This window comes from Salvelinus fontinalis, unplaced genomic scaffold, assembly GCF_029448725.1.
Source record: "Salvelinus fontinalis isolate EN_2023a unplaced genomic scaffold, ASM2944872v1 scaffold_0338, whole genome shotgun sequence".
In the NCBI taxonomy this organism is placed as follows: Eukaryota; Metazoa; Chordata; class Actinopteri; order Salmoniformes; family Salmonidae; genus Salvelinus; species Salvelinus fontinalis.
In genome coordinates, this window is record NW_026600547.1 from 29,776 (window position 1) to 48,346 (window position 18,571).

Sequence of the window (18,571 nt, forward strand, 5' to 3'; positions counted from 1 at the left end):
TATTGTAATAAATCTACACCCTATTCCCTACGTAGAACACTACTTTAGACCTGGTCAGAAGCACCGTAGTGCACTACGTAGGGAATAGGGAACCATTTGGAACAGAGACAGTAATTCCCCTGAACATCTTCCTCTTCCTCATCTGGTTTCTTGAACAGCCCTTCACTCCTCCCCTCTTCCTCCCCTCCTCCCTTTTCATTCTATTCTATCAGCCACACCACTAGCTCACCTCCACACAATACATTTACAAATTAAAGACACACATTGGAATAAATAACAAAGGAAAACTATTACTAGATGAAGTTTAGTGTTTTTTATTATTTCCCATCACCATAAATCATATTTAATCACTGAACAGTAGCAGACCTAACTTCATCTGTTCCTGACTCTGGATAGTGGATTAAAAAGACCATCAATCTCCAATGATATTAAAGTACTATTCTGAACATTACTGATATACTGAGTGGCAAGTCAAGATATCTGCTGGTTTTATTGTTTGGTCAATAGCACCACCTGCTGGACAGGTTTAATGTTGCTGGACTGAGCAGTATGGAAGGATGAAAGATGACACATTTAGGGCCGGTTTCCTGGACATCTACATTGAACATACTTTTTAGTCCAGGACTAGGATTAATCTGTGTTTGGGAAACCAGTCCATATAGTTTAGTAGAAAGTAAGTGATACCAGCTTGTAGTGGGCTGACTAGTCCTGAATTGTCATTTAGTTCCTGGACCATTTTCCATGCAGCTCCAGGTGACAGAGAACACATCAATTAGGACCAACAAGCTGATCAATGATACTGAGGAGAATTACATAGAGACAGAGAACCAACTGAGAAAACATATCAATGGTTCTGAATGACAACCAATATACATCAACACCAGACATCATGATTCATGGAAATGTACAAAATTAAAACATTGTAATTACAAAAATATGAAAACATTGAATTATAATTCATAACATCTTCTGAAGATCAAATCAGTTAAATCATTGTAGATAAAACAGAGCAGAATGAATCATCACATCTGGGGACCATCACCACCAGCATGACTAGTATCTATGTGGACCCTACTACAGTTTAACCAGCTCAGCTATAGACTACACCAGCATGACTAGTATCTATGTGGACCCTACTACAGTTTAACCAGCTCAGCTATAGACTACACCAGCATGACTAGTATCTATGTGAACCCTACTACAGTTTAACCAGCTCAGCTATAGACTACACCAGCATGACTAGTATCTATGTGGACCCTACTACAGTTTAACCAGCTCAGCTATAGACTACACCAGCATGACTAGTATCTATGTGGACCCTACTACAGTTTAACCAGCTCAGCTATAGACTACACCAGCATGACTAGTATCTATGTGGACCCTACTACAGTTTAACCAGCTCAGCTATAGACTACACCAGCATGACTAGTATCTATGTGGACCCTACTACAGTTTAACCAGCTCAGCTATAGACTACACCAGCATGACTAGTATCTATGTGGACCCTACTACAGTTTAACCAGCTCAGCTATAGACTACACCAGCATGACTAGTATCTATGTGGACCCTACTACAGTTTAACCAGCTCAGCTATAGACTACACCAGCATGACTAGTATCTATGTGGACCCTACTACAGTTTAACCAGCTCAGCTATAGACTACACCAGCATGACTAGTCTCTATGTGGACCCTACTACAGTTTAACCAGCTCAGCTATAGACTACACCAGCATGACTAGTCTCTATGTGGACCCTACTACAGTTTAACCAGCTCAGCTATAGACTACACCAGCATGACTAGTATCTATGTGGACCCTACTACAGTTTAACCAGCTCAGCTATAGACTACACCAGCATGACTAGTATCTATGTGGACCCTACTACAGTTTAACCAGCTCAGCTATAGACTCCACCAGCATGACTAGTCTCTATGTGGACCCTACTACAGTTTAACCAGCTCAGCTATAGACTACACCAGCATGACTAGTATCTATGTGGACCCTACTACAGTTTAACCAGCTCAGCTATAGACTACACCAGCATGACTAGTATCTATGTGGACCCTACTACAGTTTAACCAGCTCAGCTATAGACTACACCAGCATGACTAGTATCTATGTGGACCCTACTACAGTTTAACCAGCTCAGCTATAGACTACACCAGCATGACTAGTATCTATGTGGACCCTACTACAGTTTAACCAGCTCAGTTATAGACTACACCAGCATGACTAGTATCTATGTAGACCCTACTACAGTTTAACCAGCTCAGCTATAGACTACACCAGCATGACTAGTATCTATGTGGACCCTACTACAGTTTAACCAGCTCAGCTATAGACTACACCAGCATGACTAGTATCTATGTGGACCCTACTACAGTTTAACCAGCTCAGCTATAGACTACACCAGCATGACTATTATCTATGTGGACCCTACTACAGTTTAACCAGCTCAGCTATAGACTACACCAGCATGACTAGTATCTATGTGGACCCTACTACAGTTTAACCAGCTCAGCTATAGACTACACCAGCATGACTAGTATCTATGTGGACCCTATTACAGTTTAACCAGCTCAGCTATAGACTACACCAGCATGACTAGTATCTATGTGGACCCTACTACAGTTTAACCAGCTCAGCTATAGACTACACCAGCATGACTAGTATCTATGTGGACCCTACTACAGTTTAACCAGCTCAGCTATAGACTACACCAGCATGACTAGTATCTATGTGGACCCTACTACAGTTTAACCAGCTCAGCTATAGACTACACCAGCATGACTAGTATCTATGTGGACCCTACTACAGTTTAACCAGCTCAGCTATAGACTACACCAGCATGACTAGTATCTATGTGGACCCTACTACAGTTTAACCAGCTCAGCAGTACCATAGAGATGAAACCCAGGATAGAGGGGCTGAGTGAATGTGGTCTGGACTCTGTGGAGGAGGGTCATTGTGTCAGAGACACTGTAGAAGGACAGAGTACCTGCCTTGTGATCCAGGTACACTCCTACTCTGGAGGACTGAGGGCCTGATACTTTAGTCACAACATTATTGTGTTTGAAACAATAATCACCACTATAGTACTGTAAACTTCAGGACTTGTTATTGAATCCAAATGCACCATCTGTCCCTGTTCTGCTGATGTCTTTATATGAGACTGCTGTAAAAACAACACCAGTCCACTCCACCTCCCAGTAACAGCGTCCAGACAGACCCTCTCTACACAGAACCTGGTACCGGTTGGTGAATCTGTCTGGATGGTCAGGATATGGTTGGACTTGGCGGGTAAAGGTCACCTTTCTGTTCCCTTTAGACAGAGAGAGGAGTGTGTGTGCTGTGTTTGGGTCCAGTGTGAGCTGACAGGAATCTGGGAGAAGAGCAGAGACCAATGAGGGGAGTCAGAACAATAAGTTAAGTCAGATACTGTATCTACCCTGTCTTTGATTAGAGCACAGCAGAGATCAAATCAGAGAAATATGAGGAGTCAGATAGATACCCAGTCTTTGATTAGATCTACTATTGCTATATATTTCTAGAGGGATTGTTAGGAGTGTCAGTAAAAAGAGACTGTTAGTTACTTCACAATAAAGAGACTCACATTGTAACAACTGTTCTCTGGTCTTGGGCTCTGGAGGCAGTACAACATCCACTATATTCACTACAGACACACAAACACATTGACAGAGAGAGGGAATGTTATCATCAGACCATATTCCACATGTATATGACTAGTAGGGAACTTTCAATGGTCTAAAGTTGATGTTCTTATTGTTTTCAACACACCTGTAGTGGAGATCTTGGTCCATTCTCCTTTAAGGAAGTCTTCTAGTTTCTCTCTCAGTTCAGACACAGTCTTACTCACATCTCCAAAGTACTGAAGAGGACGGACAACGATGCTGGGTAAGTCTGAAGATACACTGATACTGGAGAGAGACTGATAACTCTGGAGAGAGAAAGAGAGAGAGACGGGGAGAGAGAGAGAGAGAGGGAGGGACAGAGAGAGAGACAGAGAGAGAGAGAGACAGAGAGAGAGAGACAGAGAGCGAGAGAGAGCGAGGAACAGGGAGAGAGGGACAGAGAGAGACAGAGAGAGCGAGAGAGGGACAGAGAGAGAGAGGGACAGAGAGAGAGAGGAACAGAGAGAGAGAGAGAGGGACAGAGGGAGTGAGACAGAGAGAGAGAGAGGGGGACAGAGAGAGAGAGAGGGACGGACAGAGGGAGAGAGAGGGACGGACAGAGGGAGAGAGAGGGACGGACAGAGGGAGAGAGAGGGACGGACAGAGGGAGAGAGAGGGACGGACAGAGGGAGAGAGAGGGACGGACAGAGGGAGAGAGAGGGACGGACAGAGGGAGAGAGAGGGACGGACAGAGGGAGAGAGAGGGACGGACAGAGGGAGAGAGAGGGACGGACAGAGGGAGAGAGAGAGACACGGACAGAGAGACAGACAGGACAACATAATGATGTAGATGAATAGTTTCACATGAAGTTAATTTCATATCACATGTAACAAGACAGTTTAGTTACCTGGAGGAAATGAATGTGATCCTCTGTGTGTGAGAGCTGCTCCAGCTCAGTATTTCTCTTCCTCAGCTCAGCTATCTCCTGCTTCAGTTGCTCCAGGAGTCCTTCAGCTTGACTCACTTGAGCCTTCTCTTGGGCTCTGATCAGCTCCTTCACCTCAGAGCTCCTTCTCTCAATGGAGCGGATCAGCTCAGTAAAGATCTGATCACTGTCCTCCACTGCTGACTGTGCAGAGCACTGTTGAGAGAGAGAGAGAGAGAGAGAGTGCTGTTGAGAGAGAGAGAGACAGACAGACAGACAGAGACAGACAGAGAGAGACAGAGAGACAGAGAGACAGAGAGACAGAGAGACAGAGAGACAGAGAGACAGAGAGACAGAGAGACAGAGAGAGAGCGACAAAGACAAAGACAAAGACAAAGACAGAGACAGACAGACAGACAGACAGACAGACAGACAAAGAGAGAGAGAGAGATACAAAGAGACAGACAGAGAGACAGAGAGAGAGACAGAAAGAGAGAGACAAAGAGAGAGAGAGACATGGGGAGAGAGAGAGACAGAGAGAGAGAAAAGACTGAGACAGGTACAGCACCACCGCCCTCAGCCAGTGACGTCCCGACCAGAAAATAATTCACTAAGTTGCTCTGCAGGTCCACCAGGGGGGGGGGGGGGGGGGGGGGGGGGGGGGGGGGAGATGCTGGGAGGATGCTGCCAAGCTGTTGATGACCAGCACCCTCCCTCTGTATGACACCTGGGAGAGGAGCCACCTCCTCTTCCTCCTCCATTGACACAGTACCGTCCTCCTCCTCCCCAGTCTGCCCCCCCCCCCCCCCCCCCCCCCCACTTCCTCCTCCATTGGCACAGTACCGTCCTCCTCCCCAGTCTGCCCCCCCCCCCCCCCCACTTCCTCCTCCATTGACACAGTACCGTCCTCCTCCTCCCCAGTCTGCCCCCCCCCCCCCCCCCACTTCCTCCTCCATTGGCACAGTACCGTCCTCCTCCCCAGTCTGCCCCCCCCCCCACTTCCTCCTCCATTGGCACAGTACCGTCCTCCTCCTCCCCAGTCTGCCCCCCCCCCCCCACTTCCTCCTCCATTGGCACAGTACCGTCCTCCTCCTCCCCAGTCTGCCCCCCCCCACTTCCTCCTCCATTGGCACAGTACCGTCCTCCTCCTCACCAGTCTGCCCCCCCCCCCCCCCTTCCTCCATTGGCACAGTACCCTCCTCCTCCTCCCCAGTCTGCCCCCCCCCCTCTTCCTCCTCCATTGGCACAGTACCGTCCTCCTCCTCAGTCTGCCCCCCCCTCTTCCTCCATTGGCACAGTACCGTCCTCCTCCTCCCCAGTCTGCCCCCCCCCCTCTTCCTCCTCCATTGGCACAGTACCGTCCTCCTCCTCCCCAGTCTGCCCCCCCCCCCCCCTCTTCCTCCTCCATTGGCACAGTACCGTCCTCCTCCTCCCCAGTCTGCCCCCCCCCCCCTCTTCCTCCTCCATTGGCACAGTACCGTCCTCCTCCTCCCCAGTCTGCCCCCCCCCCCCTCTTCCTCCTCCATTGGCACAGTACCGTCCTCCTCCTCCCCAGTCCCCCCCCCCCTCTTCCTCCTCCATTGGCACAGTACCGTCCTCCTCCTCCCCAGTCTGCCCCCCTCTTCCTCCTCCATTGGCACAGTACCGTCCTCCTCCTCCCCAGTCTGCCCCCCTGCTCTTCCTCCTCCATTGGCACAATACCCTCCTCCTCCTCCCGAGTCTGCCCCCCTGTTCTTCCTCCTCCATTGGCACAATACCCTCCTCCTCCTCCCCAGTCTGCCCCCCTGATCTTCCTCCCTGATCAGTGCCTCTTCCTCAATGACAGGCAATATTTTCTGTGAGCCACCAAGCCTTTACCCACTGGAGTCTCCGTTACTAAGGCAACCTGACTCTGCTAAATGACTCCCATGTAAACGTAAACTAGGACGGCAGGTAGACTAGTGGTTAGAGTGTAGAGGTGGCAGGTGGCAGGTAGCCTAGTGGTTAGAGTGTAGAGGTGGCAGGTAGACTAGTGGTTAGAGTGTAGAGGTGGCTGGTAGTCTAGTGGTTAGAGTGTAGAGGTGGCAGGTAGCCTAGTGGTTAGAGTGTAGAGGTGACAGGTAGTCTAGTGGTTAGAGTGTAGAGGTGACAGGTAGTCTAGTGGTTAGAGTGTAGAGGTGGCAGGTAGTCTAGTGGTTAGAGTGTAGAGGTGGCTGGTAGTCTAGTGGTTAGAGTGTAGAGGTGGCTGGTAGTCTAGTGGTTAGAGTGTAGAGGTGGCAGGTAGCCTAGTGGTTAGAGTGTAGAGGTGGCTGGTAGTCTAGTGGTTAGAGTGTAGAGGTGGCAGGTAGACTAGTGGTTAGAGTGTAGAGGTGGCAGGTAGTCTAGTGGTTAGAGTGTAGAGGTGGCAGGTAGTCTAGTGGTTAGAGTGTAGAGATGGCAGGTAGCCTAGTGGTTAGAGTGTAGAGGTGGCAGGTAGTCTAGTGGTTAGAGTGTAGAGGTGGCAGGTAGTCTAGTGGTTAGAGTGGAGAGGTGGTAGGTAGCCTAGTGGTTAGAGTGTAGAGGTGGCAGGTAGTCTAGTGGTTAGAGTGTAGAGGTGGCAGGTAGCCTAGTGGTTAGAGTGTAGAGGTGGCAGGTAGTCTAGTGGTTAGAGTGTAGAGGTGGCAGGTAGTCTAGTGGTTAGAGTGGAGAGGTGGCAGGTAGTTTAGCGGTTAGAGTGTAGAGGTGGCAGGTAGTCTAGTGGTTAGAGTGTGGAGGTGGCAGGTGGCAGGTAGCCTAGTGGTTAGAGTGTAGAGGTGGAAAGAAGACTAGTGGTTAGAGTGTAGAGGTGGCAGGTAGTGTAGTGGTTAGAGTGTAGAGGCGGCAGGTAGTCTAGTGGTTAGAGTGTAGAGGTGGCAGGTAGTCTAGTGGTTAGAGTGGAGAGGTGGCAGGTAGCCTAGTGGTTAGAGTGGAGAGGTGGCAGGTAGCCTAGTGGTTAGAGTGTAGAGGCGGCAGGTAGTCTAGTGGTTAACGTGTAGAGGAGGCAGGTAGACTAGTGGTTAGAGTGTTGAGGAGGCAGGTAGTCTAGTGGTTAGAGTGTAGAGGAGGCAGGTAGCCTAGTGGTTAGAGTGTAGAGGTGGCAGGTAGTCTAGTGGTTAGAGTGTAGAGGCGGCAGGTAGTCTAGTGGTTAGAGTGTAGAGGTGGCAGGTAGTCTAGTGGTTAGAGTGTAGAGGCGGCAGGTAGTCTAGTGGTTAGAGTGTAGAGGTGGCAGGTAGTCTAGTGGTTAGAGTGTAGAGGAGGCAGATAGACTAGTGGTTAGAGTGTAGAGGTGGAAAGAAGACTAGTGGTTAGAGTGTAGAGGTGGCAGGTAGTCTAGTGGTTAGAGTGTAGAGGTGGCAGGTAGTCTAGTGGTTAGAGTGGAGAGGTGGCAGGTAGTTTAGCGGTTAGAGTGTAGAGGTGGCAGGTAGTCTAGTGGTTAGAGTGTGGAGGTGGCAGGTGGCAGGTAGCCTAGTGGTTAGAGTGTAGAGGAGGCATGTAGACTAGTGGTTAGAGGGTAGAGGTGGCAGGTAGTCTAGTGGTTAGAGTGTAGAGGTGGAAAGAAGACTAGTGGTTAGAGTGTAGAGGTGGCAGGTAGTGTAGTGGTTAGAGTGTAGAGGCGGCAGGTAGTCTAGTGGTTAGAGTGTAGAGGTGGCAGGTAGTCTAGTGGTTAGAGTGGAGAGGTGGCAGGTAGCCTAGTGGTTAGAGTGGAGAGGTGGCAGGTAGCCTAGTGGTTAGAGTGTAGAGGCGGCAGGTAGTCTAGTGGTTAACGTGTAGAGGAGGCAGGTAGACTAGTGGTTAGAGTGTTGAGGAGGCAGGTAGTCTAGTGGTTAGAGTGTAGAGGAGGCAGGTAGCCTAGTGGTTAGAGTGTAGAGGTGGCAGGTAGTCTAGTGGTTAGAGTGTAGAGGCGGCAGGTAGTCTAGTGGTTAGAGTGTAGAGGTGGCAGGTAGTCTAGTGGTTAGAGTGTAGAGGCGGCAGGTAGTCTAGTGGTTAGAGTGTAGAGGTGGCAGGTAGTCTAGTGGTTAGAGTGTAGAGGAGGCAGATAGACTAGTGGTTAGAGTGTAGAGGTGGAAAGAAGACTAGTGGTTAGAGTGTAGAGGTGGCAGGTAGTCTAGTGGTTAGAGTGTAGAGGCGGCAGGTAGTCTAGTGGTTAGAGTGTAGAGGTGGCAGGTAGTCTAGTGGTTAGAGTGTAGAGGTGGCAGGTAGTCTAGTGGTTAGAGTGTAGAGGTGCCAGGTAGTCTAGTGGTTAGAGTGTAGAGGTGGCAGGTAGTCTAGTGGTTAGAGTGTAGAGGTGGCTGGTAGTCTAGTGGTTAGAGTGTAGAGGTGGCAGGTAGTCTAGTGGTTAGAGTGTAGAGGTGGCAGGTAGACTAGTGGTTAGAGTGTAGAGGTGGCTGGTAGTCTAGTGGTTAGAGTGTAGAGGTGGCTGTTAGTCTAGTGGTTAGAGTGTAGAGGTGGCAGGTAGTCTAGTGGTTAGAGTGTAGAGGTGGCTGGTAGTCTAGTGGTTAGAGTGTAGAGGTGGCAGGTAGCCTAGTGGTTAGAGTGTAGAGGTGGCTGGTAGTCTAGTGGTTAGAGTGTAGAGGTGGCTGGTAGTCTAGTGGTTAGAGTGTAGAGGTGGCAGGTAGGCTAGTGGTTAGAGTGTAGAGGTGGCAGGTAGTCTAGTGGTTAGAGTGTAGAGGTGGCTGGTAGTCTAGTGGTTAGAGTGTAGAGGTGGCAGGTGGCAGGTAGTCTAGTGGTTAGAGTGTAGAGGTGGCAGGTGGCAGGTAGCCTAGTGGTTAGAGTGTAGAGGTGGCAGGTAGTCTAGTGGTTAGAGTGTAGAGGTGGCAGGTGGCAGGTAGCCTAGTGGTTAGAGTGTAGAGGCAGGTAGCCTAGTGGTTAGAGTGTAGAGGTGGCAGGTAGTCTAGTGGTTAGAGTGTAGAGGTGGCAGGTGGCAGGTAGTCTAGTGGTTAGAGTGTAGAGGCAGGTAGCCTAGTGGTTAGAGTGTAGAGGTGGCAGGTAGTCTAGTGGTTAGAGTGTAGAGGTGGCAGGTAGTCTAGTGGTTAGAGTGTAGAGGTGGTAGGTAGCCTAACCTAAAACATTATGCTAATGTTATCCATGGAAATCCTATCCAGTCTCTCCTCCTCTCCTCTCTAACAGAAAACATTATGCTAATGTTATCCATGGAAATCCTATCCAGTCTCTCCTTCCTCTCCTCTCTCTAACAGAAAACATTATGCTAATGTTATCCATGGAAATCCTATCCAGTCTCTCCTTCCTCTCCTCTCTCTAACATTAAACATTATGCTAATGTTATCCAGGGAAATCCTATCCAGTCTCTCCTCTCTCTAACAGAAAACATTATGCTAATGTTATCCATGGAAATCCTATCCAGTCTCTCCTCTCTCTAACAGAAAACATTATGCTAATGTTATCCATGGAAATCCTATCCAGTCTCTCCTTCCTCTCCTCTCTCTAACATTAAACATTATGCTAATGTTATCCAGGGAAATCCTATCCAGTCTCTCCTCTCTCTAACAGAAAACATTATGCTAATGTTATCCATGGAAATCCTATCCAGTCTCTCCTTCCTCTCCTCTCTCTAACATTAAACATTATGCTAATGTTATCCAGGGAAATCCTATCCAGTCTCTCCTCTCTCTAACAGAAAACATTATGCTAATGTTATCCATGGAAATCCTATCCAGTCTCTCCTTCCTCTCCTCTCTCTAACAGAAAACATTATGCTAATGTTATCCATGGAAATCCTATCCAGTCTCTCCTTCCTCTCCTCTCTCTAACATTAAACATTATGCTAATGTTATCCAGGGAAATCCTATCCAGTCTCTCCTCTCTCTAACAGAAAACATTATGCTAATGTTATCCATGGAAATCCTATCCAGTCTCTCCTCTCTCTAACAGAAAACATTATGCTAATGTTATCCATGGAAATCCTATCCAGTCTCTCCTTCCTCTCCACTCTAACAGAAAACATTATGCTAATGTTATCCATGGAAATCCTATCCAGTCTCTCCTTCCTCTCCTCTCTCTAACAGAAAACATTATGCTAATGTTATCCATGGAAATCCTATCCAGTCTCTCCTTCCTCTCCACTCTAACAGAAAACATTATGCTAATGTTATCCATGCACATTTAAAAATATATTTTCACACTACTTATAATGCCAAACCATTAACATTGTAATCTACAAATAAATATTCTCATAATTGTGCATTAATTTAATATAATCATATTTTCAAAATAGCCCGTCCACTGCATGTTTACATGTGACCGTTTTTTAACCTAGTTACCATGACAGCAGCTGGCTAACCGAGCTAGATAACTTAGTCGACATAGGTTATGCTAGCTAACATTAGCTATTTAAAACCATATAACGCAGAGCATCTATCTATATAATAAGTTGTGACATAACATCATTAGCTAGTATCTCAAACGAGTGTAAGTTACCCGGCTTGAAAAGACGTTTGTGGTGATGTTATGGATTCACTTGACACTTGCTTCTGGGCGAGTTTCCCACAGCAGTTTCCTCTAAAACTATCGCAAGTAGTTAGAAGAAGAAGAAGAGTGAATGAAGCTGATAGCGAGCGGCCCCCTCTGCTGGACAAAACAAGCACTACAAGACGGATACGTCAACCGGTAACTCTGCTGCCCGGGCTTTCTTGCCACGTAAAATATTATTTCACTTTGCAGTCTGTTTTTAACGCACAGTTAAAAACGGGGACATTTCCGGGGACAGCTCCAGCCGGGGACAGGCCACTAAAAACGGGGACGTCTGGTCACCCTAATCTAGGTATCATCGCCACATAACTTATGTGGAATTTAAAAGACACCGTTAACGTTACCGTTAGCTAGCTAACAACGTCTGTTACACTGTAACTTACCGGCAGCCTCACATAAAAACGTATTGGTTAACAAAGCTTTGATTATGACCAAAGTCTATAGTAGTGAAAAGTCTCTCTCTCTATTGTAACTTACCACAAATTGCCATCATAGCCTATCTACATGAATGTGTCCTGTCAGAGTCTTTTCCTCTCCGTTAACCGTTAGCTAGCAGTCTCGAGCCACAGCTGACGTTGACCACAATGAGCTACAAGTAGGACTGACGTCACTAGCGGTGCAGCAGCCTCTGCAGCAGCAGCCTCCCCCGGGTCCTAGTGCCCGCCCGGTAACACAGTTAAGATGCGATGGAACGGTTGACGGGAAAACAACAAATCACAGAGAAAATATATTGACTGATATATTGAATTGTTTAGGGTAGCTTTAGCTTTGGCTTTAATAAATTCAGAAAATACTTGAAAACCAAAAGAAAAAAGAATAGTAGCCCTCCTCAGGAACCACAAAACCCTCATAGACCAACTTCTTCTTCTATGATATAATGACGGTCCACAAACCAACGTTAAAGGTGCATGGCGCCACCTACTGTGCTGGAGTGTGTCCAATCACGGTTTACGCCATTTCTAAATCCTCCTACCTAACTCAGTACTTCTGAGGAAATAAAAAAGAGTCCTACTAACTTCTGATAGACCCTCCCCCATCCCCCAAATCCCTTCCAACCCCCCCCAACCCCGCCCAACCTCAATGACCCTACACTTCAATCTTTCCCTCTCTTCAACATCCTTACAACAATATAACAACACATGCTCCACCGTTTCATTGACCATACCCTCCAGACACAAACCATTCACATGCTGCCAACCAGATGTAAGGACCAGTTCAATGTACAATGTCCTAAACACAATCGAGTAAACACCACCTCTTCCTTCCTAATCTGACCTTTGATCCTTGGTCCACCGACCTTTAGAGGACATATAAATGCCGTCCCATGTGCTCAGAGTCCCATCTCTTCTGCCACACATCTATCAAAATGTCTCTGATCTTACATTTGACTTCACCTCTACCCAGTGGAACATTAATATCAATTATATCTTGTTTTAAAGCTCTTTTAGATAACTGGTCTACAATTTAATTTCCTTCCACACCTGAATGTGCTGGGACCCATCAGAATCTCACTACTACACCCATTCTCTCAATTCTCCAGAATAACATTAATACCTACAACTGTCCAACCAAAACCACTGCCTTGTCTACTAGTATATTCCCAACAGTCATCTAGAACAGTAGCAGTGGGATGCTCAACCTCACAGCCTTTCAACCCAATAAGCTAATGACAATTTAATATGCCGTATTTCGAAAGGCATCTCACCTGTCTCCACTAGTAAGACACATACAGATGTTGATTTAAATGCACCAATACATATCCTTAAAGCTATATACTGGATTCTGTCCAGCTTCTGAAGACAAGTCTTTGCTGCTGTTCCATAAACTATACACCTGTAATCAATTGTCGTCCTGATCAGAGCTCTATAAATATCCATCAACGATTGTCTGTCAGCACCCCATTCATAACCAGAGACCCACACAACCAACTAACACGAAAGTGATGGAATGAGAGAGAGACATCGTTACAACACTGTACATAGACATAATATAACGTTTCTTCTTCTTTGGAGTTTAACGGTGGTTGGCATCCAATATGTAGCATTACCGCCCCCAACTGGACTATAATATAAATCTATTTTACTTTTCGATACAAAATGGGAAAAGGGGAAATTATGATAATACTAAGTAACACCATGCCAACTAACCCTACACTCGTTAAAAACCCACTACCCCATTCGACTACTTTGACCCTATCTGATCCTGCACCATGCCAACTAACCCTACACTCATTAAAAATCCACTACCCCATTCCACTACTTTGACCCTATCTGCTCCTGCACCATGCCAACTAACCCTACAGTCATTAAAAACCCACTACCCCATTCCACTACTTTGACCCTATCTGCTCCTGCACCATGCCAACTAACCCTACACTCGTTAAAAACCCACTACCCCATTCCACTACTTTGACCCTATTTGCTCCTGCACCATGCCAACTAACCCTACACTCATTAAAAACCCACTACCCCATTCCACTACTTTGACCCTATCTGCTCCTGCACCATGCCAACTAACCCTACACTCATTAAAAACCCACTACCCCATTCCACTACTTTGACCCTATCTGCTCCTGCACCATGCCAACTAACCCTACACTCATTAAAAACCCACTACCCCATTCCACTACTTTGACCCTATCTGCTCCTGCACCATGCCAACTAACCCTACACTCATTAAAAACCCACTACCCCATTCCACTACTTTGACCCTATCTGCTCCTGCACCATGCCAACGACCTGGGAGGACGGGACACCACCACTCAACACACCCTGGAACTCTTCTGAAGTCAAATCTCATATGACCAAATACTTCTCTGGTTCTGAACTCTTCACCACACCTTCTACCTCACTTAACTCTCCCTCATTCATTTCCATTTCACCTCCAGAACTCAGTCTGGCGCACGACTCACTCTGTTTGCACTTGAGTTATAACATTTGAAATGTCTCTATTCTTTTGAAAATAAATGTTGTGTAATGTTTATTGTTCATTCATGATTATTTATTTTCTACTTCACTTGCTTTGGCATAGTAAAGATATGTTTCCCAAGCCAATAAATATCTTTGAATTGAATAGAGAGAGAGAGCTCCATGTTAATGTATAGGGGACATGAGTCAGTCATGGTTACTCATGGTTATGTGATGAGGTAGCCCCGCCTGCTACTTCTAAATCAGTGTCGGTCCAATAGGGAATGTCCTCTTGGTGTAACGGTCAAGATGTTGGTTTCTCCCACGGTAGACCTGGGTTCATATCCCATTGGTTACATTAAACAGTCTATTCTCTGAAAGGGGTCCAGACAGCCTGTTCCCAACAGTGGGGTCAGTGGCATTGGATAAGGACCCCTCTCCCTCTCTCTGATTGGAGGAGAGAAGGGAAATGGTGTGTCTCCTCTGGTCAACAATACTCACCTTGAAAGACTCCACAGCCTGTTGGAGCTCCTTCAGCTCCTTCTCTCTCTCCTGGAATCTCTGCTGGACCTTCTGCTGACTCATCCCCAGCTGCCTCTGTGGAGAATCACTCTTCAATGAGCTATCAAGCTTTATTAGTCCAGTAGATCAATAGTATAGAAATGTGACATAGGACCCATAGAGAGGAAGGTCTACAATCCTGAGGAAGTCCCTTTACAACATGATATTATGTTGCTATGTGAATGATTATAGTTTTTATGGTAGGCCTACATGTATCAAGGGGTTGAGACTGAACTTTGGACTCATAAAAGGCCATTCATAATGATAATAGTGTTTGACTTTAGAAAATGGTGATACATTTGGAGAATCTGGGTTAACATATCTATATACTCAAGGTTTGTGTTCATATTTGTGGATCCATTTCATTTGAATTCTCTCATATTCAAATAGATTTAGTTCCTACTGTATCTTTAATTCTTTGTTTATCAGACAGTCACCAACAAGTTTTTAATAGGCAAGTCAGTTAAGAGCAAATTCTTATTTACAATGACAGCCTAGGAACAGCAGGTTAACTGCCTTGTTCAGGGGCAGAACGACAGATTTTTACCTTGTCAGCTCGGGATTCAATCTAGCAACCTTTCGGTTACTTGCCTAATGCTAGGCTACCTGCCACCTCTACACTCTAACCACTAGGCTACCTGCCGCCCCTGTTGTTCTGGTCTTACCTGTTTCTCAGTCCTCTCTGCTGCAGCTGACACTGTATCATGGCCTTTATGTTCATCCATCACACACTGATAACAGATACACTGCTGATCGGTACGACAGTAAACCTCCAGCAGTTTGTCATGATGAGAGCAGATCTTCTCCTGTAGTTGTGCGGTGGCTTTGACCAGCTTGTGCTTCTTCAAAGCAGGAGATTCATAGTGAGATTGGAGGTGAGTCTCACAGTAAGAGGCCAGACATGCCAGACAGGACATGAGGGCTTTCTGCTTTCTGGTCCCAGTGCAGACATCACATGCCACATCTCCAGGTCCAGCATAGCACAGAGCAGGAGGGGGAGCAGCCTGGAGTCCTGTCTTCTTCAGTTTCTCCACCACCTCAGCCAACATGTTATTTTTCATCAGCGTTGGCCTTGGAGTGAAGGTATGTCTGCACTGAGGACAGCTATAGACCCCTTTCAGAACATCCTGATCCCAGCAGCCCTCAATACAGCTCCTACAGTAACTGTGTCCACAGGCAGTAGTGACCGGCTCCTTCAGTAGATCCAGACAGACAGAACAGCAGAACTGGTCCTGGTCCAGCAGAACTCCCTGCTGAGCCATTTTGACGGTTGTTCACTCTCACACAGACAGACGACAGAGAGAATCAGATCAGTTTCATTTCCACAGAAGAGAGTTTGTGGGAAGGGGAGGGACTTCCTGGTTCTGCCAGAGGGCTGGGGTCAGAGGGAGGGAAGGAGTGAGCGAGAGAGGGAGGGAGGGTTTAGAGGAAGGGAGGGAGAGAGAAAACTGCAGGCAAAGTTGAGAAGGAGACAAATATTTTAGTTCCTAGGTTAGCACCCTTAATATGGAATAAATGAAATAGAGTGGTTAGAATATATAAAGGGTAACAGTTTCTATGAAGTACATATCTATAATGCTTTTAATGAATGTTGTAATGTCTTAAACTGATATGCTGTGATACTAACTATAAGCGTCCATAATAACTCATACGTGGTTGTAAAACTGTACAATGTGTTCTAGATAATTGGCTACAATGGGTGGAGGGGGACTTTTGGCCTTTCATGGGAGTTTTTCCCAGCCACCGTGCTTCTACTACTTTCTAGGGAGTTTTTCCCAGCCACCGTGCTTCTACTACTTTCTAGGGAGTTTTTCCTAGCCACCGTGCTTCTACTACTTTCTAGGGAGTTTTTCCCAGCCACCGTGCTTCTACTACTTTCTAGGGAGTTTTTCCCGGCCACCGTGCTTCTACTACTTTCTAGGGAGTTTTTCCTAGCCACCGTGCTTCTACTACTTTCTAGGGAGTTTTTCCCAGCCACCGTGCTTCTACTACTTTCTAGGGAGTTTTTCCCAGCCACCGTGCTTCTACTACTTCCTAGGGAGTTTTTCCCAGCCACCGTGCTTCTACTACTTTCTAGGGAGTTTTTCCTAGCCACCCTGCTGCTACTATTTTCAAGGGAGTTTTTCCTAGCCAACGTGCTTCTACTACTTTCTAGGGAGTTTTTCCTAGCCACCCTGCTGCTACTATTTTCAAGGGAGTTTTTCCTAGCCAACGTGCTTCTACTACTTTCTAGGGAGTTTTTCCTAGCCACTGTGCTTCTACTACTTTCTAGGGAGTTTTTCCTAGCCACCGTGCTTCTACTACTTTCTAGGGAGTTTTTCCCGGCCACCGTGCTTCTACTACTTTCTAGGGAGTTTTTCCTAGCCACCGTGCTTCTACTACTTTCTAGGGAGTTTTTCCTAGCCACCGTGCTTCTACTACTTTCTAGGGAGTTTTTCCTAGCCACCGTGCTTCTACTACTTTCTAGGGAGTTTTCCCAGCCACCGTGCTTCTACTACTTTCTAGGGAGTTTTTCCCAGCCACCGTGCTTCTACTACTTTCTAGGGAGTTTTTCCCGGCCACCGTGCTTCTACTACTTTCTAGGGAGTTTTTCCCAGCCATCGTGCTTCTACTACTTTCTAGGGAGTTTTTCCTAGCCACCGTGCTTCTACTACTTTCTAGGGAGTTTTTCCCAGCCACTGTGCTTCTACACCTGCATTGCTTGCTGTTTGGGGTTTTAGGCTGGGTTTCTGTACAGCACTTTGTGACATCAGCTGATGTAAGAAGGGCTTTATAAATACATTTGATTGATTGATTTTTGATATTTTTCAATCATTTCATCCAAACTGCTCACGCGCGTCTGCGTAGCCAGGCGCTAAAATAGAACTTGGTTCAATTTTTTTATGCGCTGCAAGTCCCGCCTTTTCCATCTCCTCATTGGTTATTAGGAGCATATACCCACGTGGGTGATAGAAAGATGAACTGAGGTCCAAACTCCAGTCCAGTTGGTGGTGGTAATGCACCTTAAAGTTGGTTGCCAACTGACACACATAACGTCCACAGAAGAAGAAGAAGAGATTACTAGAAACTACATTTCCCCCGTTTACCTGTGGGTTAATTGTCGGAGTAGAGAACAAGATTTTGTGTGACTCAAAATGGATCAAAATTCTACAAAAGATCCAGGAAAAATAAGGATATTGTTTTCAAGTAAAATAACAAACCAATGTTTATAACCCAGGACAAATGAGCTAGCAATAGCAAGCTAGCGAGCTAAATAGGAAAAATGACCTAGCAACAGCAATCTAGCTAGCTAAATAGGACAAATGACCTAGCAACAGCAATCTAGCTAGCAACAGCAATCTAGCTTGCTAAATAGGACAAATGAGCTAGCAACAGCAAGCTAGCTAGCTAAATAGGACAAATTAGTTAGCAACAGCAATCTAGCTAGCTAAATAGGACAAATGAGCTAGCAACAGCAAGCTAGCGAGCTAAATAGGACAAATGAGCTAGCAACAGCAAGCTAGCGAGCTAAATAGGACAAATGAGCTAGCAACAGCAAGCTAGCGAGCTAAATATCCATGAACCGTTTCATGTGTTTCGACCTGTTCCCAAATTAATATAGTTGGTTAAGAGTTTTGATATTTCAGCCTGCATGTCCTGATCATGTCTGGTGTGGATGGACAACATCAACATCCCGGTGTAGACAGCATGTTAGGCATACGCTTATTAGTGTGGTTAGGTTTAAAATCACGTTTTAAGAAGAGAAATTGTATAATTAGCCGATGTTTATCACTTTGTGGCTGTGGTAACTAGTGACGACCCAGCTCAGCTGATGCTGCCAGTGGGTCTGTGGTGCTGTCACTAAATCACTGAAGCTGGAGACTCATATCTCCCTCACTAACTTGAAGCATCAGCTATCAGAGCAGCTTACAGATCATTGCACCTGTACATAGCCCATCTGTAAATAGCCCATCCAACTACCTCATCCCCATTTTGTTATTTATTTTATTTATATGTATTTTTCTTCCTTCTCCTTTGCACCCCAGTATCTCTACTTGCACATTCCTCTTCTGCACATCTACCAC

General features: G+C 46.2%; 1 protein-coding gene across 1 annotated transcript; it reads right to left on the minus strand.

Moving 5' to 3' along the window:
- Window positions 1-298: 298 nt before the first annotated feature.
- On the minus strand, window positions 299-15,817 carry LOC129845687 (tripartite motif-containing protein 16-like). Its single transcript, XM_055913564.1, has 6 exons — window positions 15,173-15,817; window positions 14,448-14,543; window positions 4,540-4,773; window positions 3,798-3,957; window positions 3,613-3,672; window positions 299-3,381 (listed from the first exon to the last, which is right to left on the minus strand). Exons 1-6 carry the CDS (start codon window positions 15,767-15,769, stop codon window positions 3,107-3,109), a joined length of 1,422 nt encoding a protein of 473 aa, XP_055769539.1. The 5' UTR covers window positions 15,770-15,817; the 3' UTR covers window positions 299-3,106.
- Window positions 15,818-18,571: the final 2,754 nt, after the last annotated feature.